The sequence below is a fragment of the Crocodylus siamensis genome, chromosome 3 (genome assembly GCF_052110815.1).
Source record: "Crocodylus siamensis isolate JL-2025a chromosome 3, ASM5211081v1, whole genome shotgun sequence".
NCBI classification, from domain to species: domain Eukaryota; kingdom Metazoa; phylum Chordata; order Crocodylia; family Crocodylidae; genus Crocodylus; species Crocodylus siamensis.
In genome coordinates, this window is record NC_143397.1 from 233036929 (window position 1) to 233064473 (window position 27545).

The 27545-nt window shown below is 41.1% G+C and overlaps 1 protein-coding gene across 4 annotated transcripts in view; it reads right to left on the reverse strand.

Moving 5' to 3' along the window:
* The window catches only part of CSMD3 (CUB and Sushi multiple domains 3), a 1311906-nt gene that overhangs the window by 827289 nt on the left and 457072 nt on the right, over nucleotides 1–27545 (reverse strand). For all 4 annotated transcript variants that reach the window (XM_090040525.1, XM_090040524.1, XM_090040523.1 and 1 more), the window contains exon 6: nucleotides 13178–13290. In XM_090040525.1, coding sequence (XP_089896651.1) covers nucleotides 13178–13290 — 113 coding nt within the window. The remainder of the gene's footprint in view (nucleotides 1–13177; nucleotides 13291–27545) is intronic.

Genomic DNA, 27545 nt, shown 5'->3' on the forward strand with positions numbered 1-27545 from the left:
TGGGGGAGTCCCTGTTCCCCCGTGCGCTGCCAGGAGTGACCAGGAATAACGGTCACAAGCTGGCGGAGGGTAAGTTTAGATTAGATATTAGGAGGCGCTACTTCACAGTCAGGGCGGCTAGGGCCTGGAACCAGCTTCCAGGGGAAGTGGTGCAGGCTCCTAGCCTGGGGATTTTTAAAAGGAAGTTAGATGAGCACCTTGCCGGGGTCATCTGACCCCGGTGCTCTTTCCTGCCAAGGCAGGGGGTCGGACTAGATGATCTACCTAGGTCCCTTCCGACTCTAGCTACTATGAAACTATGAAACCATCAATTCTCTGCCAAATGACCAAAATCTCTCTCACATTGCAAAAAGAACTCACAGACTCAAATAAAGAATAGTAATGAAAGAATGTAATACTAATAAAATAAAAGGGGAAGGGCTGGTAAAAAGGAAAATGCTGAGCTGTAGGGTAACAAAGTAGGGGTGACTGTGGCACCAGCCCCAAGTGTCAACCCCACAGGGACATTCAAAAAAATTGAGGCGGTGGCACTGCCTGACTGGTGACTGCCATGCTGCTGGCAGTGCAGCCCGTGACACTGTTGCATGTGGCATTGCTGCTCAGGGCACTCAGGCATCACATTACAACTCCGATGCTGACGCAGCTGTGCTTACAACTGCTGAGTAATTGTGCTCCATCTAATACGGTTAATGTCACGCACATCTGCATCTCCCAAGAATCTCTCTCCCACATCTACTCCTTTTGTTCTTGCTTCCACTTTCTACTACTCCCTGTGAGAACACTTGAAATTAGAGTTGTTCAAAACATATTTCTGTTGAACAATTTTTCATCATAAAATGGAATTGCAGTGAAAAAATCAAAGCATTTTGTGGGGACCTGTATATTGCAACAAACACTTCAATGAAAAAAAAAGTTTCAATTTTCTTGGTTCAATTCCACAGACTATTTCATCTTGATAAGGTAAAAATATTTAATTTCAACTTTACTTGTTTTATTTCTTTTTAACTTGAGCAGAGCCTGTCAATCCTAACAAAACACATTGAAGTTCTTGGTTCTATGATGTACACAGATATATACTGTACTATATTATAATGTTTTGGGTGTATCAAGATGAAAATAATGTTTTAGGCTTATCAAGATGAAATATATTCTCATTTCTGAATGCCAATACATTTTTATGCCATTCTATGGCCCTAAAGAGTACAGTTATAGCCCATATAGTAAAGGATTCTCTGGCTGATTTAGAGCTGGCAAAAGGGCCCTACTTCCCAGGATTGAGCCCGGGGGTATATTGAGGGTAAGTCATGAATGCAATGACTTGCATTATGGTTTTACTCTTCCACAGACACCTGCATATGACTAGAATACAAGATGTTCAACAGAAGTTTAAAATTCTTCAGTCTTTCTGATCCTGACTTTAATGGAGGAACAGAACAAATGAACAGTATGTCATTTCATGACACACTGGATTACTGCAAATGGGACAGAATTGCTGGTAGGCCAAATACTTTGTGGTTCTTCACTGAGCAAATAAAAACTGATAAGGATTTTCTGCCAACAGAAAAAAAGAGTACAGGTCCAATCACGACAGACTCAATTTAATTCCTGACATGGCAAAGCATTATAGACCCGATTCTCAAGCATGCTTATTTACTGTTAAATCTAATATACCAAGAATTCATTTAGATAAATTCTAGTTCGAAAGCAAGATAAGGCTTAGGAGGAGATCACAAACAGATGAATCAGTGGAGTTTCTCATTTATGCATAATACTCAGCAGATTGAAAGTTAGCAGGAAAGAGAATTCAATTGGATTTCATTTTCAAATAACCAATCAAAAGCCTCCTGATACATTTTAAGAGACATAGTACAAAAATATAACATTTAGTGGTATATCCTGACTGAAACTAACTCTTTCAGGATGAAAAAGGCCATTTGCTATGCTGCACTGCATTTGGATCTCCGTTTTTTCCTAGATACTAAACCCTTAATGGAGTCTGTTCCATAAACTTTACCATTTTTCAATCCATGAAGGGAAAGCTCAAATGAAGCTTACTAGAAAATGAACCTCACACAAAGTCCTAGAAATGTCTCTGTAAGCTAACAAGCATCCCACAAGCATTAAAGGGAAAATACTGCTTCACTAAAAAATCCAGGTCACAGCTACTGAGCAAGACTGATCTTGGCTGCAGATTATTATACTTGCAGGATACATTGTTCCTTTCAGACACAAAGGTTGTGTCCAGACAAGTGTGGGTGTATGGAGATCCAGATCCATCTCTTGTGCTGCACACCACACAGAAAGGCATGCCCCATATTTCTACCTTGCATGGGGAAGGGAGGAAAGGGAGATCCCAGAGTAAAGACCCCCATGCCAAAATAAAAAGCAGGGAAGTACACATTGTGGCAGCACATACCACCCAAAACCAGAGCCTGCCCAACCAGAGCCACCAGATGCCAGCCAGGCTTTCTGCTATGGCTAGCACACCTCCTACTTGTCCCGAGGGAACTCTCCTGTATGCATGCTCTGGCGCACGGCAAATTGCCCCAGGTGGGGTAGGGAAGGCTGGGGTCACTGGGGGAGGCTACCCCACCCCCAGCCTTGGTGGCCTCCTGCAGCTACAGTTATGGTGATTTGGGTGGAGCCTGGCTGGCACCTGGAGAGTGGTTCTGCCCAGTCAGGCTCCACAGACCCAAATCACCATAACTGCAGCCCCAGGAGGCCACCAAAGCCCCAGGTAAGGCTCTGGGGCCAGCCCAGGTAGCCCTAGTCTCTTCCAGTGGCCCCAGCTTTCCGGACCCAACCTGGGGCAATTTGCTGTGTGCCAGAGCACGCTTGCAGGGGCATTCCCTGGGGGCAAGTAGGAGCAACACAACTATGTGCCAAGATGCATCTACCTATGTTGGATACTCTTGACAGAGTCTGCAATATATTGGAGGGAATGTAAGAGCCTGTTCCTGCCTTTACCATACACTTCTCATTTTTCGCTAGAAGAAATTGTGGCCTACTGGGGTGCCAAAAAATACTAACACACTTTTTATCCTTAGATAGGTTTTCCTATCTAACTGTGGTGCAATAGGCCTCTTGGCTCTAACTCCATGGTCTGCACAGACAAAAGACAAGACAAGACCTATCCTGGCTTAAAAAGAAAACAAATAGGGCTGTCAAACATATGGCAAGTAGACCAAATGTGGCCATTAGCCTTTATGGGGGACCTTCCCCCAGTGGCAGCCAAGCACCTGAGCAAGATCTACAGCACTGGAGCACCAGCAGCACCATGATTTGTTCCTGTGGCAGCAACAAAGCAACTATGGGTGCAACTACACAGGCACTTTACTGTTGAGTTGACTAATTAGCTCTGCAGTAAAGCATGAGCCAGTATCAGGGCAAAGTAAATTAATTAACTCCACCATAAGGTAGTACTGTTGGGGAGTCATCTCCTATCTTACGGTGGAGTCATTTACTGTGCAGAAACATGTGTGGACTGTAACCAGGGCTGCAGTAGTTTAAGCCAAGGAGCAGCAGCTCCAGGCTAGCAGCAGGGTCAGGAGGGTCAGCCACATAGCTCTGCAGTTTTGACACTCTTGTGCCCCCACCAGCCCCTCTGCTGTCCGATGCCCTACCCAGAGCCTAGGGCTGACACTCCAAGCCTGCTGCCAGCCCAAAGTTGTTCTGCCCCAGCTCAGACTGCTGCATGCAGTCCTGGGTGCCCATGAAGATGCTGCTCCTGGGAGCAGCTGACTCTGGTACGAACCACGCCAGAGTTTGTTTCATCATACTAATTGCTTGCGTAGATGCACCCCATGATTCCAGACTGTTTCACATGGTACAGCTGGGGCTTCAGCACAATGGCTCTCATCTGGGTGCTTGGCTGTAAATGCAATGACAAGTTGTGGTGCTGGGCTTCTTCCCATGATGCTGCTGAGGCTTAAACGCTGCAGCTCTTCCAAGTTTTGCAGCCAAGCCCTCAAGCAAGAGCAGCAGCACCAGAGCCTCAGCAGTACCACAGAAAGAAGCCATGAAATGGTAGTCAAGTGCCCAGGTTGCTGTGCCTCTTCTTGCCAGGTCTTGGATCAGCCAGTCAGCACTGTGTGGGCTGGATCCAGCATAGGAGGTTGGCAGATAAGTTTGATATCCCTATTTTACATCAAAATGATTTAAATCATGGCTTAATCCAAAAGCAGAAAGCCTTGACTAAATTTTACTCCTGTCTCGCATTTCACTTTGAAGTTACTAACTTTAAAAAGGTTCATTCCCATTCTCTTATTAACGAGATCAGCATTAAAATATACTTAGTTCATCTACACATGTAATTCATGTGACAAAAATTAATGTACCTTTGAGCCTTTTAAGCTGGAGGAAATTGTCCCTGGGTGCAACATCTACACGTGTGCCTGGGACAGCAACAATTTCAGCCAGGGCAGAACATCCCTGGGGTGGCAGAGCATGCGAGGGTGGTGGGAGGAAAGGGGGCCCAGCCTTAGACTCCAGGTGGTGGTGGGGTTGGCTGGGACATGAGGGTGTTAGGAGTATGGAGCCATATGACTAGGTGGCAGGCAGCCTCCACACTTTAGCACGCTTGTGCTCTATTCCACAGATGTCATAGACATTAGGGCTGAAAGGGACCTTGGAAGATCATCGAGTCTGGCACCCTACCCCAGGGGCAGGAAGTCATCAGGGATCATAGGATCCCAGCAAGATAAACATCTAAATGTCTCTTGAAGGTGTTCAAAGTAGATGCTTGAACCACCTCTGGCGGCAGTCTATTCCAAACCTTGGGGGCTTGGACAGTAAAGAAATTCTTCCTTATGTCCATCCTGAAACAGTCACAGCGGAGTTTGTGACCATTCAACCTTGTCATCCTTTGGAGTGCTCTGGTGAACAGACGTTCCCCCAGATCCTGGTGAGCACCCCGATAAACTTATAGGTTGCCACCCCCGCGATCCTGCGCTTTTCCAGGCTGAAGAGTCCCATTGCTCTTAACCTCTCATCATAGGGTCTGTTTTCTTGACCTTTCATCATGTGTGTGGCTCTCCTCTGGACTCTCTCAAGCTTCTCCACATCCTTTTTGAATTATGGAGCCCAAAACTGGACACAGTACTCCAGCTGTGGCCTCACCAAGGCTGAGTACAACAGAAGAATGACGTCCTGGGATTTGCTTGAGAAGCACCTATGGATACAAGCCAGCATTTTGCTTGTTTTACTAGCTGCAGCATCACACCGAAGGCTCATGTTCATCTTGTGGTTAACGATGACCCCCAAGTCCCTTTCGCCTGTAGTGCTAGCCAGTATAGCACTGCCAAGCCTATAAGGATGCTGCAGGTTTTTCGTCCCAAGGTGGAGAACCTTGCATTTTTTGGTGTTGAACAACATCAGGTTCTCATCCACCCATTTCCTGAGCCTGTCAATGTCAGCCTGGATCACCCTCCTGTCTTCAGATGTGGACGCTTTACCCAGAGTTTGGTGTTGTTGGCGAACTTGCCCAGTCCACTTCTGATACCGGTGTCCACATTATTAATGAAGGTGTTGAATAGCGTAGGCCCAAGGACAGAGCCTTGAGGGACCCCACTGATCACAGCACACCAGAACAGTTGACTTCAATCAACCATTACCCTCTGGGTCCTACCACAGAGCCAGTTCCCTAGCCAGCGGATCATGGTGAAGTCGAGGCCGCAGTTATTCAGTTTTGTTAAGTGGTGATCATGGGTTACCACATCAAAAGTTTTTTTAAAGTCAAGATATATGACATCAATCTCTTCTCCCTTGTCCAGGTGATAGGTCACTAGGTCGTAAAAGGAAATAAGATGGGCTATCCTTCAGGATGTTGCCATCAGCTAGTTTGTTAAGAATGGCCTCTTTGATAATCTTTGCTAAGACCTTCCCTAGGATAGAGGGCAGGCTGATGGGCCTGTAGTTTGCTGGATCCACTTTCCTCCCTTTCTTGAAGGTAGGCACCACATTGGCCTTCTTCCAACCTTCAGGCACTTCACCAGAGTGCCAGGAGTTCTCGAAGATCTGTGCCAGGGGCTGAGCTATGATGATAGCCAGCTCCTTGAGTACCCTGGGCTGTAAACTGTCAGGGCTGGCTAACTCGAAGGTATCCAGCCTCTCAAGGTGTTCCTTCATGAGGTCAGCATTGATGGAGAGTAAGGAATCTCCCTCACCCAGGCCACCCCGTCCCATAATGGGCAGGGGCGTCCCATAGAACTGGTGAAAGACCAACACAAAGCACCCATTTAGCAAGTTGGCTTTTTCTAATCAATTCCTGTCACAGTCTACTTATGCATTTCAGCTCAGTTACTTACTCCAACATAAGATAGTATTGTCCCCAACGGTACTATCTTACAGCAGAGTTAATTAATTTACTGTGCCCTGATACTGGTGCATGTGTACACAGTGATACTTTACTATGGAGCTAATTAGTCTACTCTGCAGGTAAGTTCATGTGTAGATGCACCCACTGAAGACAAACAGTCTGCATACTATGCTTATTACTTTGCATTACTAACCAGGATGAAGCAATATGTATATATATATTTTTTTATTTAGACAATTACATAGTTTAACATACATACATTTCCAGATGATTAATATTTACCTTTTTAAAGTTTTAGAAATTGGAAATGACATTTTTTTATGAACTGGATTCTAATTTTTCTTTTTGGAATAATTTCAAGATATATTTAGCTGGAAATAGGCATTCAAATTTTTAATCAATAAAAAGAAATTTTAAAGTGATGCTTTTTATGATTTAAATTGAATGCCTATTTCAGCTATCTTCATCTTGAAATTATTCCAAAGAGAAAAATTCTGGCACTTTTAAGTTATTTTTCATTTAATCAATAAAAATAATTTAAAAAGCTATTTTTACCTTTTATAGAAAATACCTTTATCAAATTAAAAAAACAAAAAAACAACTGAATTATTATGCAGAGGTTTTAAACCCAGAGTCAGTGATTTTATATTTTTTTTCTGATGGTCAGAAACAAGATTCTAAGGGTACTTAGGCTTCTAAAGAGGCTAAGGGGACTAGCGTGATATTCAAAAGTGTTTATGCTAGTTTGGCTGTATGTTTAGTTAAGAATAAGGCACGTAATCTATTTAATGACTCTTACAAATCCCAAAAGGAACTTCTCTGCCTCTTTATGTTGTCTATATACCTTTAAAAATTTGGTCCCATATTGTTCAAGTTTTTAGAATTAGCTAAACTTCTCTGATTTGTGGTTTTATTCATTAATTGAAAGAACAAATTAGTCTTGATTGATTTAACTGATTTTGGTCAATAAGGAACAGTCTAAAACCTTGTATTGAGGAAAGAGATGAAGGAGACTTCAAGAATTTTTGTTTAATCGACTTTTCCCTTACTGGCAAATCTTGCCTGTAGACTCTACAGGACTCTACAGAAAAAATATGTGGCCCTGCTCTCTCTTTTTCTATGTGTGTGAGAGCACAGCACACAGATAAAGATGCAAGGGACCACTGTTTAGAGAATCCTCCCTTCACCAAAGGAAACAGCTCAGTTTGATCCAAGGTAAAGATTAGGTAAAGCCCAATAGAGCCATGATCATGCACTTTCAGCAACCAAACACATTTGTGTGGCCATGGATCCAGTAGAATCACAAGTTTCTGGGATGCTCAAATGGGAAGGGAGTATACATAGCAGCTATCTTACAATATTCTATACACAGTAATTGTTGAGGGACTATTTTCCTCTAATTCCCAGGAATTCCCTGCAATCTCTACTTAGCCTTTTGACAAGGATGGCTTTTGTGAACTATAACTTTTTTTTTCTGAGGTAATGGATAAACAAGAGCTGAAGTAATATCATCTAGACATTTAATGGAGATCACAGATGAGATAGAAGAAACTAAAATTCCACACTAATTACTGGCAGAAAGAAAGAAAGACTTTGATTTTTAGCTACTTTATTCAGAGGTTCAGAGTACAAAAAGTTGGCCTTTCTGGGGTCCAGGTCCAATATACAAAACAAAGATACATAAATTACCATCAAACCAAAAGTACCATGCCATTACATTCATAACATCACACCATGACAGACACCTTCACAGTATTACTTATAGTGCCTAACATGCCGTTATGCAGTCGGGATACCCAGCCACACAGTCATACAGACCAAAGCCCTCTATAAACAGACGATTCCTACCCTGCTCTGTCCAATCATAGATGTGACAAAACCTTCAAACTCCCTACACAAAGAAAAAAAGCAGCCTGGTGAGGACCCAGGGTATGGTGCAAACATGGAGTTGCAGTCCACCACCAAGCCTGCCCAGTAGCCCAGACCGGTAATGACAGCAGAGCACGTATTGAAGATGGCTGTCCTCCACGCGGAACAGCACTTCCTCAAGGGCCCAGTGTGCCTCAAAGGCAGGCAATGCCCACTGGACCACAGCATGCTCAAACTCCAGCGAGATGCACGCCCGCACCAGGAGGCTGAAAAGCCACAGGGCATCTTCTGAGCCGGTTCCAGCAAGCTGGTCATGATGGCTCTTGAGGACAGCCTTCTTGGCCTGGCCCAGTAGAAAGCTGGCCAGGCAGATGGCATCCTGCTCAGCCACCCGGTACGGGTGAAAGAAAGAAAAGAAAGACTTGCCTACATTTTCCCAGCCTCTTACTATTTTTATTGCAATATGGTGGTATATAAGAATTGTTTTTATTCATATTCCTCCTCAGATGATTCCAAAGGACAGGGAGAAAATAGAAGAGAGGGAAACAACAAATGAAATAATACAGTGTAAAAAGAAAACTGTTCAACTTTGGCTGCAACAGATCCTCTCAAGCATTCAGTGCTTTGTTTTACATCAGTCTGATTCCACATGAGTGATTAGCAACTAATAAACAGCATTATCAGCCCACACATTGCTTCATATTTACACATTCACCAAATCCTGCTCTGAAGAGTCAGTGTGCATATTTCCTCTTTTCATTTTTTAAAATTAGATTTCTATAAGCAAAGAACGTTAACTGATGATAGATCAGTCTGGCAACTCAGCCTACATATTAGAATATGTCAACATTGTGAAAACAATCATTACCAGTATATAATATCAAGAAATGGGGGGTGGGGGGAAGCAGAAGCGAGTGATGGATTTCAGCAATGAGATGCATGATAATAAATATTGGACTAATACAGAAATTTGCTAGAATATTTAAAAAGATTGACAAGAGAAAAGATTGGAAAGAAAGTTAAAGGAGATGCTGGATATTAAAGTTATGGTTAAACACTAGTTTAAACAAATATGAGTTCCCAGCTGAAACTCGTAAATTCAAATCTTCCCTGATCAACAATTTTACCTTAAAGACAGGTTGGGAGACTAGAAGTAAGGAATCAGACTCAAACCTCTCAATCAAATCAGGTAAGTTACATAGAAGTATGAGTTACATGGATGTGACAAGGGTCAGAGGGAAGCTTGCAGAAGTTATATAGGTATAGCAATAGGGTAAGCTGAAGAAGCACTAGTGATTAGTGCAGATGCAGTAGGAGTAAGTCTGATGTTATGACAATAGTGGCAGCAGTAACATCTAGAAAGTTTGAACTCATTTTTCAAAAATATTTTGTAAATAAAAGAAGAATTTCGAGTAGAAAGTGATAAGGAAAGCAAGCCTCAGCCCAATCCTTATTGCCCAGAAGAGGTGTTGCAAAAGAGAACTGAATCAAAAAGAATGAGCGTGTTCTGAGGCAGGACAATACGGAGAAAAATTTTGTGAATAGTTGTTAATGATTTAATTATTTTCATTGATAGTTTGACATTTTATATTAATATGATTGCATTCAATACATTTTTAAATCTAAAAGATGTTCAGGATGAGGTTAATCGCCATGCACACAATGCATATTACATTATGGCTAACATGATACAGACTCTCACAAGCCCTCTGTGCTGGTTGAACTTCATTTTGTACTGCTGTTTGCAAAGTGCTCATAGGAATGTGTTTCTGTTAATGAAAAGGTTAAACGCCAGTCTTATGCATATACTTGACACTAAGTTTGTACATAAGTGTTTACAAGACTTGGGCCTCTAAACTATTCAAACGGTAAAAGATACAAAATAACACCACAAAATAGGTGGTCATGAAGTAAAAGGAGGTTCAGGACCTATGACCAGATGGGGACAGATGAAGAATACATGATTTTTTTTAGTTCTTGTATATGAACCTTGAGCACTTTGGGGGTTTTTTTGGTTCCATTTTAAACTCTTGATTTGCCTCTGTATTCACCGGTACATTTTTTACCTCACCCAGGAGTTTTTGTTTCTAAAGAGCAAAGCTATATTGCAGAAAAGGGGGCCAGTGTGAGAAAACTGCAGCAGCACAAAGGGAAAGAGGAAACCGAAAGAAGTTACACATGAGGAGTGCTGAAATAATAAGCACTTGTAGAAATGATGTTGGGCTACAGTGCCTGGCAGATAAGAACGAGGAGTTATAACTTAGAAGTGAAAAATTGAGCGAAGGGATGAATGGGGTAGAATGGCTTGAGTGAGAGGACAGTCTAGCTGTGCTGGTAGCATGTGGGAAGGATTAGAGAAGGGAAAGGTAAGGAATGTTATAGTAATCTTGGTGATAATCATGGTATGTGCTCTATACAGACAAGAGCAGACTTTTGAAAGAAAATGATAGAACAATTACAGGAACAACTCAGCAATGCTACAGGAAAGCAGAAGTGTTTAGAAAAAAAACCCAAGTTACCTCAAAAGGAAAACCAACCTACTTGAAACTTGCATTTCAGTCCAATTATTCTTCTATATATTGGTTGTGAACTGCATGCGATTCTTGCATAAAATGGACTATTATAACATTTCTTCTTATTGCAAAAAATGTAAAACAGAATTAAGGCTCAAATAAATTGTTCAAATATGGGCTTTGTAAACAATCTATTTTATTTAGTAAAACAAAGGGAAAAAAAGGGTGTTCTCAGTTTTACTTACAAACTATTTCCAGAAAGTGCTTGTTGTGTCAGAAAAATGCAATTTTATACATAAGTGGGATTCCGTATTTAAGACTTGTTTTGTATCCCCACACATTTTGAGTATTAGTAGATCATTGGGCGTGCCTACACAAAGACACCTAATGCACATTGGACTAATTCTACTGTGCATTAGCACAGCTGGTAAAAACCATACTAATGAGGTAATGCGCAGTAGCTTTAGTTGAAACATCACACAAAAAAGTTCCTGTGCGCTAATGCACAGTAGTGCCAATTATGGCACATTATGTTAGTATGTTAGTCACAGGTACTAAGCTTAATGTGCCATAATTATGGTGCAGTAATGAACATGTAAACATGCCCATTGACTAAAAATCACAGCTTCCCCTTCTACGTTTCTGCATTTTTCCATTTGCCTGTTTACCAATTTTATATTTTAATTTTATTTAATCAGTTTTCATATGCCAGGTTTTTCTTTCTGTCTCTGGCATCTGCTTTGCCCATCTTTATAAAACTTTTTTTTTTCCATTTTAACTCTGAGAACTACTGCAGTATTTCAGCTACTACCATGCAATATATAGTGATGAATTTTTACTGGTTCTCCCTATGTTTCTTCCTGATTTGTTTTTAAAACTAACTTTTATGCTCACAGAAGATTTTAGAGGTTGCAGGTATTAGTTGATAAACAAGAACTCTGAACAAAATGTTCAGATTTCTCATGCTTGCCTACCGTGTGTTCATATATGACCTAGAGAGAATATCTCCAGGAATCATTGAATAGCTCATACTTCTTGGTCATTAATTTTCTTGGCACTTCTACCAAGAATGTTTACAAAAGTTATCAGTTATACTGTAAGGCATTTTTGTCCCCTATGTTGACACTTGTCGACTTGCATACTGAAGTGTGATCACCAACTCTTTTTATTATATATAAGACATTGAAAAAACTACCAGAAGATTAGTCACTACCAGCCTGGGATTGGTTTAGTCTACTGACCCAGCAGTGAAAGCCTCTGTCATATCCTATTACCAACCCTATATTATATTCTGTTTCCAGTAGAGTTTCTTTGTGATATTTGGTATGCAGTATGCTATACGAAAATAAATCTAAGCTAATACAGTTGAAAGAAACCCAGGGCTTCAGTAGGATGGCTCCTTTGATGTAAATTTTCTTAAAGTATGTACTCTAGAGATACATAACCTAGAGAAATCTGGTGTACAGAAGTATGCAGGTTTGATAAAATGCTACTCAAAATTCAGCTCTGTCCTGGAGAGGAACATTATATCTGAGGCAACTGCACAAATTTATAAAAGACTTTCAACTGGAAATGGCACTGTATTTCAGGAGTATGGTATAATTCCAGCGGCAACATTTGCCTCACCTAAAAAATATAATAGGAACCTGATCCTGTGAACAGTTACAAGTACAGATACTTTTTCCTTCATTTATAAGTATTTGCAGGAATAGCGCAAGAAAGATGCTGCAGCTAAAACCCCTTTGCTAGTTATTGTGTAAAAATGCTTTAGATAAATAAATGGAAAAACGTAACCGTAACAAGGGTTACTGTTCCCAAAAGACCAGTTGCTACACTATAAAGATTGAAATGTATTATTTACAATAATGGGTTACAACAAAGCAGCCACTTTTACCAAACATAACAGTAGCTTCATTTTCATTAGTATTTTATCTTTATAACGATCTTGTTCTAAACACTGAGGTTCCCAAGTTAATGTCTCAGATACTTTTGTTCTACTTACTCAAAATTATACTTGTTCATAAAAACAGTGGATAAGAATCCTAATAAGGTTAATTAAACCCTCAGTAATACAGTGCATACAGAAACAGATTGTACTTGATAAAATTTCTCTTTAGTAATGCAGTTCTCATGCACTGTTTTACAAACATGGTCTATTATATAATTCTGAACAAGCAACAATATACTTTAATGATGGAAATGTTATTTCAGCATGTATTACACACTACCTTTCAGGATTCTAGATTCCTTTTAAATGCTAAACATTTTCAGGGCAAGTATCTGCTTTAGTCTATATTCTAATTTAACAAAGATGATGTTGTTCCCACAGCAGGAGAATGATCATTTACATATATTTGAATCATCCATTATAAACAGATTAGGACATTTCCTTCTTTATATGAAATACTGCTTTCTTACTCCCCCCAATTTTTTTTTTTTTTTACATTCTTTAACAAAAAATGATTTTCATTAAATATACCTTGATAGGGAGCGCTAAATCCACGGTATCGGTGGTTGCTGTCTGTTACAAAATGAAGTCTGAGCCAATTTTTGTTGCTGATAATAGGAGGAGGTATGTTCATTCCAGACAACCTTGATTAAGAGAGACAAATGAAACAAAAATAATTATCAGGAGACAGAAACTATAACTCAGTTTTAAAGGCTTTAAGGAAAAAAATAATGATTTAATTAAATAATTAAAACATTAATTTAATGATTAAATTAAATTAAAAACAAATTTAATATTTTCTTTACCAACACATGGATATGTCAACATGAGATTTCCTAATGCACATTATGGGCGTGCATCTACATGGGCGCACCTTTAATACACATTAACTTAAGCTAACCATGCCTAAATATGATGTCTGCTAATGCAGATATCATATGAAGGCACAATTAGTTAATGTGTATTAACACACATGTAGATGTGACCCAGGACTAACTTTAGTGCCACGTCTTCCCAGCCACTAGGGGACTGGCTTGAGTCCAGCCCCAGGGAACTTCCAGGGCTTGGAGTGCTGGACACCTGCCCCCTACACTCCCCCACAGCACCCACTCTGGACTTGAACATACAAAATATTGTAAATAGCTTCCTTCCCTTGTATATAGTTTCCCACTGGTAAGCAGGTATTTTTTATTGTTGGTGAGTGGGAAGAGTGATAGACTCTGTTGAATGAGGGGGAGGGGTTTCTGTTGGTTGAGGGAATGAGGCAAGGGAGGCACAAGGGTAGGTGTTGTGAGGATAATAAAGCTTTTTTTGTTTCACCCATGTGTGTGCCCTGAGAGTGGTTCTGGGGGTGGATAGGGACATGGGGTGTGTGGGTCACGGGACAGGCAGGCTGGAGTGGGGAGTGTAAAAGGAGGGGGTCAGGCAGGGGTTCCCACAGCCATTGCTCTGGCCCTTGGTGGTGGGTGCATGGCTGTCCTGGGGCTTGGGTGGGGGCAGGAGAGGCTGCCAGGGCCAGCACTAGGGCCAGCTGGAGCATGGGGTGCTGGTCATTACTGTCACGGGCCTGGCTAGAGCAGCAGGGTGCCAGGTGTCACGGTCAGGAGCAGCCCTGACATGGAGAGGCAGGGTAGGCAAGGAGGAAGCTACCACATGATATCCCCACACTGGACACATGGCTCCTGGGTAGAAAAGAAGCTGACCATAGGTCAGTTTCCCAGATGGCTGCCAGTTGGCCCTGGCTTGAACATGGGTGCCACTGTTAGCAGCCATATGGCTGGAGGCTAGAGTTCTCCCCAGTGGCCACAGCAGCACATGGCAGGGCTGCAAGGACTTGGGACTAACTTTAACCCCAAGTCCTTGCATGTGTAGACACCCACCAAAATTGCTTAATATGCATTAAATGTAGTTGGCCTTAAATGCACAGGTAGATACACCCTATAACTCATCTGGGCAATAATTATGTGTTTTCCATCCATGAGTATAATAGAGAACTGATGAATGATAAGTTTACAAGTCTCTGGGTTTCCTTAAAACATGGAATCAAAAAGCAAATTCTTATGCCCTAAGAATAAAAAGCATACAGTTTACTAAACACTGTAATATATGTGTCTAGAAACGTCCCATTGCAGAAAGGCAGTGCTATTATCTCTATTTTAGAGATGAAAAAGAGAGGGCCAGAGCTGAAAAGACATTTAGGTTCCTAAAAAATGTAAATAGGCATCCAATGGGGTTTTCTAGCACCTAGCCTCATACAGATCTCGTTTAATGAGAGATAGGTCCCTAAGTGTTTTTGACTACCTTGACCTAAATGACTTAGGGTTATACAGGAAGTTTGTGGGTTAATAGCTCACTGAGTACACATCTTCTGTTTCTCAAACTATTGATGTTGACAGAAGAACATGCTTATGAATTTCCTTTAAGAGTAACAGCAGTTCAAGAAATTCACATAATCCTAGTATATCTTGTTTATTCCAAAACAGTTTTCCTTTGTTGGCTACTATTATATCCCAGTCAAAATGACCAGCTTACACACAGAAATTATTCTCTCTTCTCATTCAAACACATATCTACTTTCTGTATTGAAAATGATCAAAAGGTTACTCAGGCTTTCTGCAGGGGTATAATGGTAGATGACTTAACGATTTCAATTATACCTAGGTCTTATATAGTTCTTTTCAGATATACATCCCAAATGGATTTACAAAGGAGATCAATATAAGCATTCCATTTTATAGATGAAGGAATTGTGGTACAGAGAGGGAAACTGTCTTGCGGAGCATCACTCAAGAGGTCAGTCATAGACCTGACGAGAAGAACTAGGACTTCTATATCAAGACTGGATCGTTTTAGTGCTAGAAAGAACCAAAGGGAAAAAAATCTTGACAGGTAGGTAGGTAGGTAGGTAGGGGTGCATAATATTTAGAATAACACTATTTTACAATTACATTTAAAAATCAAAGCCGGGCAGTAACTAGAATTTCCACTGTATAAGACTATGTTTCCCTTTTGTGGTGGGGAGGTGGAAAGCGGGGTGGGGAGACAGGAATGGAGGCGGGTGTTCAGTATAGGATTAAAAAAGCTGAAAATTCAAAATTTCCCAATGATGGAAAATTCTAAAAACTTAGAATTGTCAACACATTATTTTGGTTGTGCTGTAACATTTCATTTTAACTTTAATATTTAGCAAAATATTGACTATAATGCAACACACACACTTAAAAACACCCTTCCCATACCAACAGAAAAAAATAATGTTGTGAGGATGAATAAGAAATAAGGATAAGCATCTGTAACTTTACACTATATCCCCAGGAGTTAGTTATGGCATCCCAAAAGGATGGCAGGAAAAATTTTGCTGCCTGTGATCAGCACTCAAAAAGGATGTTTTATACAGTTTCATTGTAAGACTACTTTCCTGGCTGTCATCCAGTTTTTTATCCTCACAAGGAAGAACTGCCAGTTGTTACTGGATAGTCTTTATCATTTTACCAAATTAAAACATGCAACATAATTCATTTTGTGCAATGTCTATATTTCTGCACAAGTAACTGATATAATTGTTTTTTTCATTGTGTGTGTTGGGGGGAGTTTATAAAACACACACTTATACTGATATAGGGGATAGAGGTACAGAAAATGTCTTACCTTACCATTTCAACTTTTTTCTGAAAAACCCTACATTCCTCATAGTGTGGTGGTTAAGATGAAATGCCTGGCAGCACTTTGCATTAATTTTTTAAGAAGGTGTTTCAGATTAATACATTTATCAATTTTCTCTTTTACAAATGCCAACAGAGAGTTTAGACATGAAAGGGAAACTACAATTTACACATTGGTTGATGATCCTTTTTTTATACAGGTACAGAAATCAAATGGTTTAATGACAACTTTCAGCTTCCATTGATACTGTTGACCATAAGGTGCTGTTTATTCACTTGTGGCACCTGGCACGTGTAGATGGATCTATTTTTACAACAGATTCATTCATTACTTCAAAGCAGTATGTGGAGCATTGTGATTAGCCATTATTCAGTTTCCCAAGAGCTTTCATATGTAGAACTTCCCAATAAATCAATTTTCCTTTTTAAGACTGTAGCTGCCTGGAAGATATCTATATTAAAGATATATAGATATATCAAAGATCTATATAGATCGATCTGTTAATTTATCTAGACACATGCACTAAATAGGTCACTGTTTCTGTGCAAAGCTTTCCTGTAAAAGAAAGCCTGAAAGCAATGGGCAAGCTTTTCAGGAAGTCTCAAAGTTCAACAGAGTATGTTGTTTTTACCCACACCAGTGTCACTTTCTGTGAAACCTCTTCCTTTTTAAAGATGCTCTGAAACAGTTTCACCACTGGGCCACCACATGATCTCATTTCCAAGGACAAGAGGATATAAGACAATCTTTAAAATACCTTTAGGGGCTTACAGACTAAAAACAGTGCTTTGACTAGCACCCAGAAATGTATTAAGTTTCATGGGTTTCTGTGTAAATACACAACTATGCATCTCTCCAGGATTTTTTATTTCTCTGTTGCATGATGGTATTTTTCTGCAGTGCTTAACTTCAGACCTCAGAAGACTGCTGAAAATGGCTTTTAATGAATGTCCTTAACTCTTGAAATCTCCTGGAACTCTCAAACCAACTCCTTACACCTGAAATGCATTGTGGGGGAAGCTGTTTCACTGAAGGTGTTCATCTCTGATATTTATTCCTTCCCACATTCGGAAAGGACTTACTTCTGTGAATTACAAGATGATACATGACACATTTATCCACTCTGTCCTTTCCTCCATTGGGCCTCTAGCCAGTGGGTACTTATCTCATCAATGAGTGGAAACGGTAAGGCTAGGTTTGATTTGTGTCTTATATTGGCAACAAGTTTATTTTAATTTCTTTAATGCATCCAGCCAGCGTGATGATGGGCACAAGATAAATAAATAAAGCCAAGTATTTTGGCTGTCAATGGAGATGGATAAATAAAGAAAAAAATAGAAAATGGAAGCTAGAAGGGCAGGTCCGTGTTTTAACTGCTGTATTTCTCCAGGTATTCCCTTAAACGAAACTATCCAAAAATAGAAAAAAATATTCCCTGAATTATGAGGATGCTTTTGCCCCATCTTCCTCAAACTGCTTCTTTTGTGCCCTCTCTCACTCAGACACCAGTACAATGAGCAATTCTTAGACACATGCTGTAGGCTATTAAAACGCCTTCAAATGTCTCCATTAGAAGTTTGCTAAATATACTGGAGACCCGCTATCTGATCGTATCAGTTTTATTTGGAGAATATAACCACGGGCAGAGAACAAAAAACTACTCACTTGTGAATTCATGTTACTTTTCAAATAAAGATGCAATAAAAAAACCCTGGATTGACTATCACCTTTTCCTTTAACATTTATTGTAAAAGCTAGCATCAACAAGTTGTTGATATATCAGCCGTTGATACAAGTAGCATCAACAATTCTCTTCTGTAAAACATTAATAACTAAATAACACAGAGACATAATCTTGGCCTATTTACTCACGTAGAAGCCAAAATGGATTTTTTTTTACCAACTCCTTGTGGTGGTTAGACCTTAAACCACTTCAGAATATTTCTGCATAAAATTTAATAGATGCAAAAGCTTCCCTTCTTGTTTATATCAAGCATGGCTTGACTACCAAGAATTTGGGAGTTAGGTCCTTTTTTCTGCTGCCTACATAAAAACTGTGAACTCTCAGGCTGCATATACTGCATGTATTGAGTATTAAGAAGGCCCATAATATATTAGTCTGTTAGCACTTCCCCATCACTTATCTTGACAGCACCCCTGCAATGTATGAAAGTAATGTTATTTCCTTTTTACAGGTTCAGAAGAGTAAGTCCAAGATCCTCAAAGGTGTTTAGGTGCCTAACCCATAGGCTTTATACACTTTGAGGATATTAGCCTTAATGACTATACCCGCCACAGGGTTTAATCCTAATTAACTTAAATAGGATTATAAAATTTAAACTTGTTTTGTTTGGTGCATCACATCACTGTTTGCATACACAGGACTTTCAAACAAATTGAAAGTGTGCAATGCTCTATAAATTCCAGCAAGGGGAGCCAAACACCAATCTACCCCAGTGCTGTCTTTCCTACTGAAGTACAGCAGAAGGCACGTGTTCACCAGTAAAACACTAAGTAATACACCAGTAATCCCCTCCCTCCTCAGTCACCCAGGAGCCTCATGCTAACCTCCTCCCTATGCCTGCCAAGCCGCGTCTCCCCAAAACCCTGCCACTTGCACCCCCTAGGCTCCATCCAGTCTCCAACAGGTGGCCCCATGGCAGAAGTTCCCACACCAAGCTGTGTGGATCATCCCCTCCCACATCCCCAAACAGCATGAACTTCTCTGTTAGAAAATAATGTAAATGTATATGTGATTTTTTTAAAGCTATATAATATCAGAAATATACATTTCTATGGAATGAGAGGAGCGGGTGCTGTGCCAGCTCCTCATCCTCCTCCATATCACCAGTGGTGATTGCGGCTGTTGGTGGATGGTGGGTGGGGGTTGGTGGGCAGTAGCAATACAAATGTCTGCGATTAACGCTTATTACAAAACTTAATGGTGTATATAGTACAGTGTGGGGGGGGTGGGTAAAATCTCGGGTCTGTTTGACAGTTAGTTCTCTACGTTTTAGGACTGCTACATTTCTCAGCATTCCCCAGCTGTCCAGCCTTGGAACAGGTTCCATGGGGACCCCTGACATCGCCCCCTTCAGCTTTCCCCCCAGTCTTTCTGCGTGTAGATGCATCTTAGCATTTCAGCATATTGATAAACAATTATGGTATAGTAAATGGAGACCTTTCCTTTGCTCCAAAAAACACTCTTTGCAGTTGAATATAAAAGATGGATAAGAAGCTGCCCCCTACCCAGCTGGGAACCCCTACACCATACCCAGCCCGCACCTGTGGGAGCAGGGAGCCGGCCCACAAAGGACACCAGAAAAAAATAAAAATAATAAGCAGCAGCAATCTCAAGTGGCATCTAATGGACAAAGGGATGAACTGCAAAAGATTGCAGCACCCACAGGTGGAAAAGAGGGTAATTATACATCTTTGAGTGTCTGTGTTTGTACTCAGCTAATCCATGGATTTAATTCCCAGTGAGCCAAAGTAAACTACATCCAAGGAGTTTTACTTTAATGCACAAGACTTTTAAAGTGTCGGGAAATCTTGCTCATGCAAGCAAACAGACATGGTGTTGCAGCACAGGAAAGGGGCATATATGTGGCATGTAGATATGCCCTTAGGCCCAGGTACACAAAATAACTTAGAGTAAGATGACCAAAGAGTATTAGCTGTGGAAAAAAATTGGCAGTGGAACTCACTTGCTCGGTGCCTAAGTTAAAACATCAAGTTTTATAAAGTAAAAGTTAAACACTTAAGGTTCGTATACTCTAAGTGGGGAGAGCTAGCCTCTAATACTGTGATTCATAGTGGCAAACTGAGTATAGGGACACTTAGGATAGCCAAACGGAAAAGATAATGGTGTGTCTGAAACCATCTTTAGTGGCCGCTAAAATCAGTTTTGTCATTGGTATTAGGTATACTGTGTGCTGGATCAGCATCCTCCAGGAACTCGAACATAAGAACAACTGAACTGCAAATCCCACATGACCTTAGGTGCAAGAGAGATGTCTATATACTTGGAACAGCCAAGGCAGCATCATCTCTGAGCATGCACAGTTGCTGACTTTTAGATGACTTAGCAGATTTTCTGGTGACTGCTCAAAGGGACTGAGATGTGCTTAGGTACCTCTGAATTAGATTCACAAAAGCCATAAGGACTAATAAAGTACACCTAAAGCCAACTCCCTGAGTGGGAAGCCACCTAAGCTAGCCAGATGGAAATGTGGACAGGAAAGTATCTTAAATCCCATATTTCTCTCAGTTTTAGATATTTTAACTCAGTGCTACTGAAAAGCTCCATCGTCAATTTGGGATTTACAATCCTGAACACACTCCTCAAAGTAGTCACTTGGAACCAAAGAACTGTTCAGGGAATGTACATTTGTGTCACAAGGCAGACCTCAGGGACCTTCGAAGTTAGGTGGTGACTGAGTGGGAGTTCTCTGGATCTAATTTGGTACTTTAATTGATGTGGGACTTGGCCTATACGTCCCAAAACATGAAACTGAAACTGGTCTGCTAAGCCTACGACTAGTGCTTGGACCAAGAGAGCATCCTTCCTATTTTTGGTTGCAAATAAAGGACTTTTTGCAGGTATTAAATACTATATTTCTCCTGCACACATTGCAGGCAGCCACTGTCTTGTTAAATTTCTTTGATGTCTGTTAACCCAGTTAAAATACTGAAGACAGTGAATCTGACATGGCAGCAGTCATTATTAGCTCATTTTGTCTATCACATAAACATAATGATTATCAAATGTATATATTTGATCTGGCCAAAAATATTTCAACACAAAATTTCAGTCAGCAAATGGTGATTTGACAGAATTAAAATGTTCCATGGAAAATGCTGACACTCCTGAAACTTTGATAGAGACCATAGAAGTAGTCTAGCTGACATGATGGCTGCCCTGCTTGCTGGCAGGTGGGCTACATGGATGGCTTGTTGACTGGTAAGCTTGCCAGATCTCTAGCTGTCCTGATGGCTATTAGGCTGCCCAGCTGCTTGGGCTACCTACTCCACTGCCCAGCTTTTTAGATGTCCAGCTCTTTGGTATTCTGCCTCCTCATCTGGCCTGTTAGCTGTCTGCCTGAGTGCCTACCTGGCACTGAAATAGACTGCTCCATTTTGCTGGCAATTCTATTATGCCACTGCATTCCAGTGCAAAATAAAACATTAACAATTTGAAATATCCTAGGAAACAGGAATTCCTTCTATTTGCAGAGCTGTAGTATGTCTTATACCTCAAATGCTATAATTAGCTGTTTAGTGAGCATATGACTGTTGTCCACTACTGGACACAGACAGAACTACTCAACACAATTCAAAGGAAGGTGTAAGGTGCAAGGCCTATATTTTTGGAGCTTTTTTTCACCATAATGCACAATTTAGTAGCTACCATTAGGTGACTATAAATTATTTACAATGATTCTTTCTCCCTTTTGCAGCAATATATTCTTAGTTTTAGGGATATAGTTTCTCAGTGCAATTATTTCTCTGTGCAATACCATAATTAGCTATTCAGGGGGAGCTTTGGAGCAAAAATTGTTCTTTGCTTTGAACCCCCAACACTGGCCATGCCATATTATGAAGTCACTATAAAGTGATATCACAGTCATATTTTAATAGGAGAGGGAAAAAACCTCTCTCTGATTGTTAGGCATTTGAAACCAAATATCATGGATTCCCAGACTTTTGAAAGCTCACCTTGAGGAGTACTGCCAGGTATTAGACTAGAAATTTTGTATGCAAAGATCCTCCTTGAATAATCCCTCAAACATGTGAAAATTAAATTACAAATTTCTGATGTAAGAAATAAGAAGGAATGAAGCTCTTGCCACTTAAATTATGGCACCCTGCTAATGCTGATGCAAAAGAGCAATTTTATTTTTAAAATAGCTAATATCTAGTTAAGTCTGTCAATTATTCGTTAACACTTTTACCCTGACAGCTGTGGGTTATGCTTAAGATCACTCTAATTAAGCATATGCCGATGTCAGCACAGTTCTGACTAAATTCATCCTTTGCAAAATCTGATTGCTGCAGTTCATGATTTCTATGGGATTATTCCCTGTAAGTAGTTTTGCAAACTGACAGGATTTTCAATGGCTACTGGCAGAAAATGATTGCTTATTCTGTTCATATAGCTACCCCTTTTCTCATGTCAATTTATCTTCTCAGCAAATTATAAAGCTGTTCACCATTATCATAATGTGTTGGCAGTCCAACCTAGTTGTGTGCCAAGCACCGCTCCAAGCACGGCTATTGCTTGTACCCTCTAATATTTTCCTAAATTTAAAAGCAAAGCAACACATCTTTCCATAAACTAAATCATTCCACCACTTAGTACACAAAACTCTTGATACCAGACATTCCATAATTGAATTCAAATTCATGTGAAAACTTCACTACTCATTGAAATAATCTTATTCCACTTGTATTATTTCACATGCATGAAAGGGTCTTATGTGACTTTAGATAGGTAACTGAAATAAATGGGAGCTTGACACCAAAATATCTTTAAGGATCTTGGTGTTACCCTCTCTTTTATGTACTTCCTCTCCCTATAAATTGGGAGCAATGACATTCTTCACTCTCACTCTTTTTAGCTCATAACTGTGCTCCTGCTGAAGTCAATACGTATTTTACCATGAACTTGAACAGAGCAGAGTTAGGCTATTGCTGAACATTTGCAATATTCTATCCTTAGGCTTTGAGCTACAGCTATATGCTAAGTGCTTTGCTCAGTTATTAAGAAATGTCACATTACATGCTTCCCATTTCATCAAGGCATGCCACATCATGCCATGATCCCAATTTCAAAATTTGCAACAGTAAAATAGATCATTGGACTGACGTGTGATTTAAGTCATAATTATGGTACTGTGTAATCTTTGTTTAGAAGCTTTTTTAAAGTTGCTAAATATCTTTAACAACTGCAGCTTTTATCATACAATCCAGAAAGAACAGTGGATACTTTCAAAAGAATTCTCTCCTGTTGAAAAGCCCCAGGAAAAGAAATTAAATAAAGTAGAATCCACAGATTATAAAACAGAAAGATGTATCCATTTTAGGATAGATATCATGTATGCACAGTATTTCTAGGTTGTATGGACACATGGTGGCCAAGCTATTTAAAGCCTGTGGTTTTATCCAAATTATTGTTTTGTTTATTTTACTCTTCATATGTTGTCTATCTACTGTGTTTACCTTTGTTCATCCTCATAAAAAAACTGGCTGGGAAGCTTGTTCTGGATTGGTCAAATAAAACATGGCATATAAAGAACATAAAAATAATTATGTGAAGGCCACAGTGTGGGCATAAAGAGAGACAAAACACTACCCATATCTGCCAGAGGCACAATTAATACTCACAACCAGATCAGCAAACACAGATGTATGACAATTCAAAGTAAAGGATATAGGGCCAGAATGGAGAGAAAGACTTGGGCAACTAAAACTATGTGCTTAAATTCAAACTGCAATCTAAAAAAACCCTTCTACATTGGTGGTTGCCTAACATCAGAAGCACCTAAAACCCATTAGGTATTTCCCAGTTCAGCCTGAAAATTCCTAGGGTGCTCGTAGTTCTGCTTCTGAACATGGCAAGAACTGCAAAAGTCTGAGCAGCTGGGCTCCCACTTCCCATGTTAGGCCCCTGCCACATATTACACTTAAAACATGATTAATTAATTAATCAAGATCAGTTAGTCACATCTTCAGTTGTGACTCAGCCACATGTTAAATTGATTTATGGCATGATAAAAGAAGGAATAAGCCACAAAATTATTCCACAAAATATGTGCAACAACTCTTTGGCTGGTTCCCATCATGCCATTAGTTTAGAGGTGGACAAAATAGGGCCTGCAGCCTGGATCTGGACTTCCAGCTGATTGGATCTGGTCCATATAGGCTAGCAGCCACCAATTAATTGCATCTGGCCCCACCAGCAGCTGCCCCTATTGTACTCTGCATGGGGCCGAGTCCTGCCCACTCCCTGAGGGCAGTGTATGCTGTGCCCCCAGCCTCCCCTGCCAGAGGGCACCAGCCTCAGCCACAGCTTCCGGGCAGGGCTGCCGCCGCTGCTGCTGCCGCTGTCCAGGGAACTGCTGGCCCCCCCGCCCAGCCTCCAGCGACTCCTGCCCCTGTCCCTGCTGCAGTGCTCTGGGCAGCAGGTAGAGAGGGGAAGCTAAAGCCTTGAGGGGAGTGGGGTGGGCTCTACCTGCAGCTCACTTTACTCCTGTTCATGCAAGGCTGGGCGGGGCAGCATGTGAATGCAGTGGGGGCATGAAGGAGCTTGGCTGCTCACAAAGACCCACCAGGCAGGCATGGGACAGGCAGATGGGCTGGGAGCAGGAGCCAGCATGGGCTTGGTTCAGCCCTGCCAGGCAGGTATGTCGGATGGAAGCAGCAGCAGGAGCCAGCATAGGCTCGACTGCAGCTGCACTGGGCAGGTGTGAAACAGAAACCAAGACAGTCAGTGGTGCCAGACTCGATTCTGTGCCCTGCACACCCCCCCTACCACCCACTGGTGGCAGCTACTTTCTCACCCTTTTGCATAGTGCTGCGAGCCAGGCAGGCAGTGCTGACCCACCTCCCCCTGCAAAGAGGCTGGGCTCAGCCATGTCATACAGAGCAAACAGGGGAGAAGCCAGGTGGGGAGAGGAAACCCCCCCCACACATGCACACCCAACCCACCCACTCCCCACCTACACATGCACCCACACTCCCTCATCTATCCCACCCCCACCATATCCTCACACCAAACACCCTAACCACACACCCCAAACATATCTACCCTGCACACACCCCTACCTGCACCATACCCATGCCACATACACACTCATATACCTCCCACCCCCACACATACCCTCCAACCCCTCCATACACAATATACAAGGAACCCTCCCCACCACCCAAGAAAAATTCCTTGGCAAGGGGAGGGACATCCAATGGCAAAGTTCAGCGGTTACCCTTGCAGCCCTCATGCCTTACCCAAACTCATTAAACAGCCCTCCAGCTGAACTAATTTCCCACTCCTGCATTAATTGAACATGTGGCCAGCTGCACCCCCATGGTTGTGAGCCCATAGCTGATGGGGCTCCCAGCCACAGAGGTGTACCTGGTTACACATTCAGTTAATAGTGTGATAGGAACCAGCCACAAAGCTATCAGTTGATCAGGACTCCCAGCTGTGGGATCTTGCCACTTGCCAATGCAGGGGGAGCCTAGCATCATGATTTTAGGCTTCTCTTGCAGCAGCAATAAACCGTGATGGGATGTGACATGCAATCCCACCATCATAACTCCTGCCATACATGCGCGGCATGGTAGGAAGTGCAACTGTGTGGACCGCACATTAGATCCCATTGATCCTTTACCCATGGAGCCTTAGTCCCACAGAAACTAGGCAAACCAATGCTCCTCCTAATTAAATAGAGCATGCCTATCAAACCAGGAGGATCAGGCCTCTAAAAAATTGCAATCACAGCTGTTTTCTTTTTTCTGACACAAGAAAGAGATGTGGTGATGGCATAACCCACTTTTTACAAAATTGAGAGGAGACTTCTCCAAGGATTATTTTTCTCTTTCTTATTGAAGAACTATCTGTGGTAAACTACATAAGGGGTGTATCTACATGTATGCCCAACTGCACAGGTGTTACACCAGTGCCTTGGAGAGGATGCTGGGTGGGAAGTTGCTAAAATATAAGTTCACCCAGGGTGCCATTTCCCCCTAAGGCCAGTTCTGTGATAATGCATGTTTTTAAGACCACCTTTTGGAGATACCTAACTCTTACCAAAAAGCCTATATACCTACTCTGAGTTCTGAACTCCACTCTGGGAGCCAGGCAGTGATTTTATAGGTACCCAAATCTTTTACTGGATCTATCACATACCTCATTTAAGTATGAAAAACTTAAAATGGTCCCTCTAGTATTATATATCCGACAGTGGTAATGTATGCTTTAGAGGGAGAGTACATGAATGGGGCATGTCTAGAGTGATCCATCAATTGTTCTTCCCACCTTGGTATCAACCATCATTACTTTGTATCCCTGCCTCCCAAAAGACGTATTCTCAATTAATGTGTCCAATCCCTTTTTGAACCTGCTTATAACCATCTGCCTCTACAACCTCCTGTGGCAATACGTTTCATAACAGGTAACAGACAGCAGGTAACAGACAGATAACTGATAACAGACAGCAGGAAGGTTTATTTTGGCAGAAACCTTGAATTATACACCAGAGCTTGGCTGGAGATTTTTCAACATAGCCTGTTCATTGGAAAATCCTATTCACCAATAACAAAATGTTTATAAGAAAAGGAATATAAGAATGCAGGAGGAAAGATCAGGTCAAAAAAAAGACAGAAAAAAAAACCTCACCCCATGCCCAGCTCATTTGCTTCTGTACTGCATGTGCCAAACCCAAATATAAGACTGTGTAGCCATCTGCTGTTTCTACTTTTCTGTGTCCTCTGTGCTTGAGAAGGAGGAGGATGCCACGCATCAGAACATTTTCATTGTTTCATTCTTGGACTTATCGTGTTAAAGCAGGAGCTAGGGATGTGGGGAGCATGATTGTCAGTGGTACTCACAGCAACATCAGAGCAGGAAACCAGGCATGCCCTAACACTTCAGCTCTGGAGGTGATGTATTTCTGTATCAAACTAATTTACGTACATCTGTTTCAAAACACTAGAAGAAACCCTAGAAAATTTCCCTCTATAACTGTAACAGTGAGTTAACTCTGGGTGTCAGTGTCCTTAATGAGTCTGTGGGTATGATGACTGGATCAATAGACCCTAATGACAGTCAATTACAATACTGAAGGTGAGCCAAAAAAACTGCAGTAATGTCTGCTGCAGGATAACTTGAATATCTACAAATTCTCTAACAGAAAAGAAAGATATATTTTACTGTCTAAGTTGTGTCACATCATTTCAGAACAAGGACAGTTATGTCATATAATGCCAGACAGATAGCAAATGCTCAACATCCACTGTGATCCAAATTGAAGATTTGAGATGGGAATTCAGCAGGTGAGGTCAGTTAGTCGCCCCTCCCCCCCGCCTTTCAGCTTCCCCATAGCTGTTTTCAGGTGTCTTTGAACATTTCAGCTTCATGTTTAATTCTCTATAAAATATTCCCTGGTTTTTAACAAAATAAGTATTTTCAGTGCCTCTGATTTCTTAGGATTATACATGCAACTTAAGGTTGCTA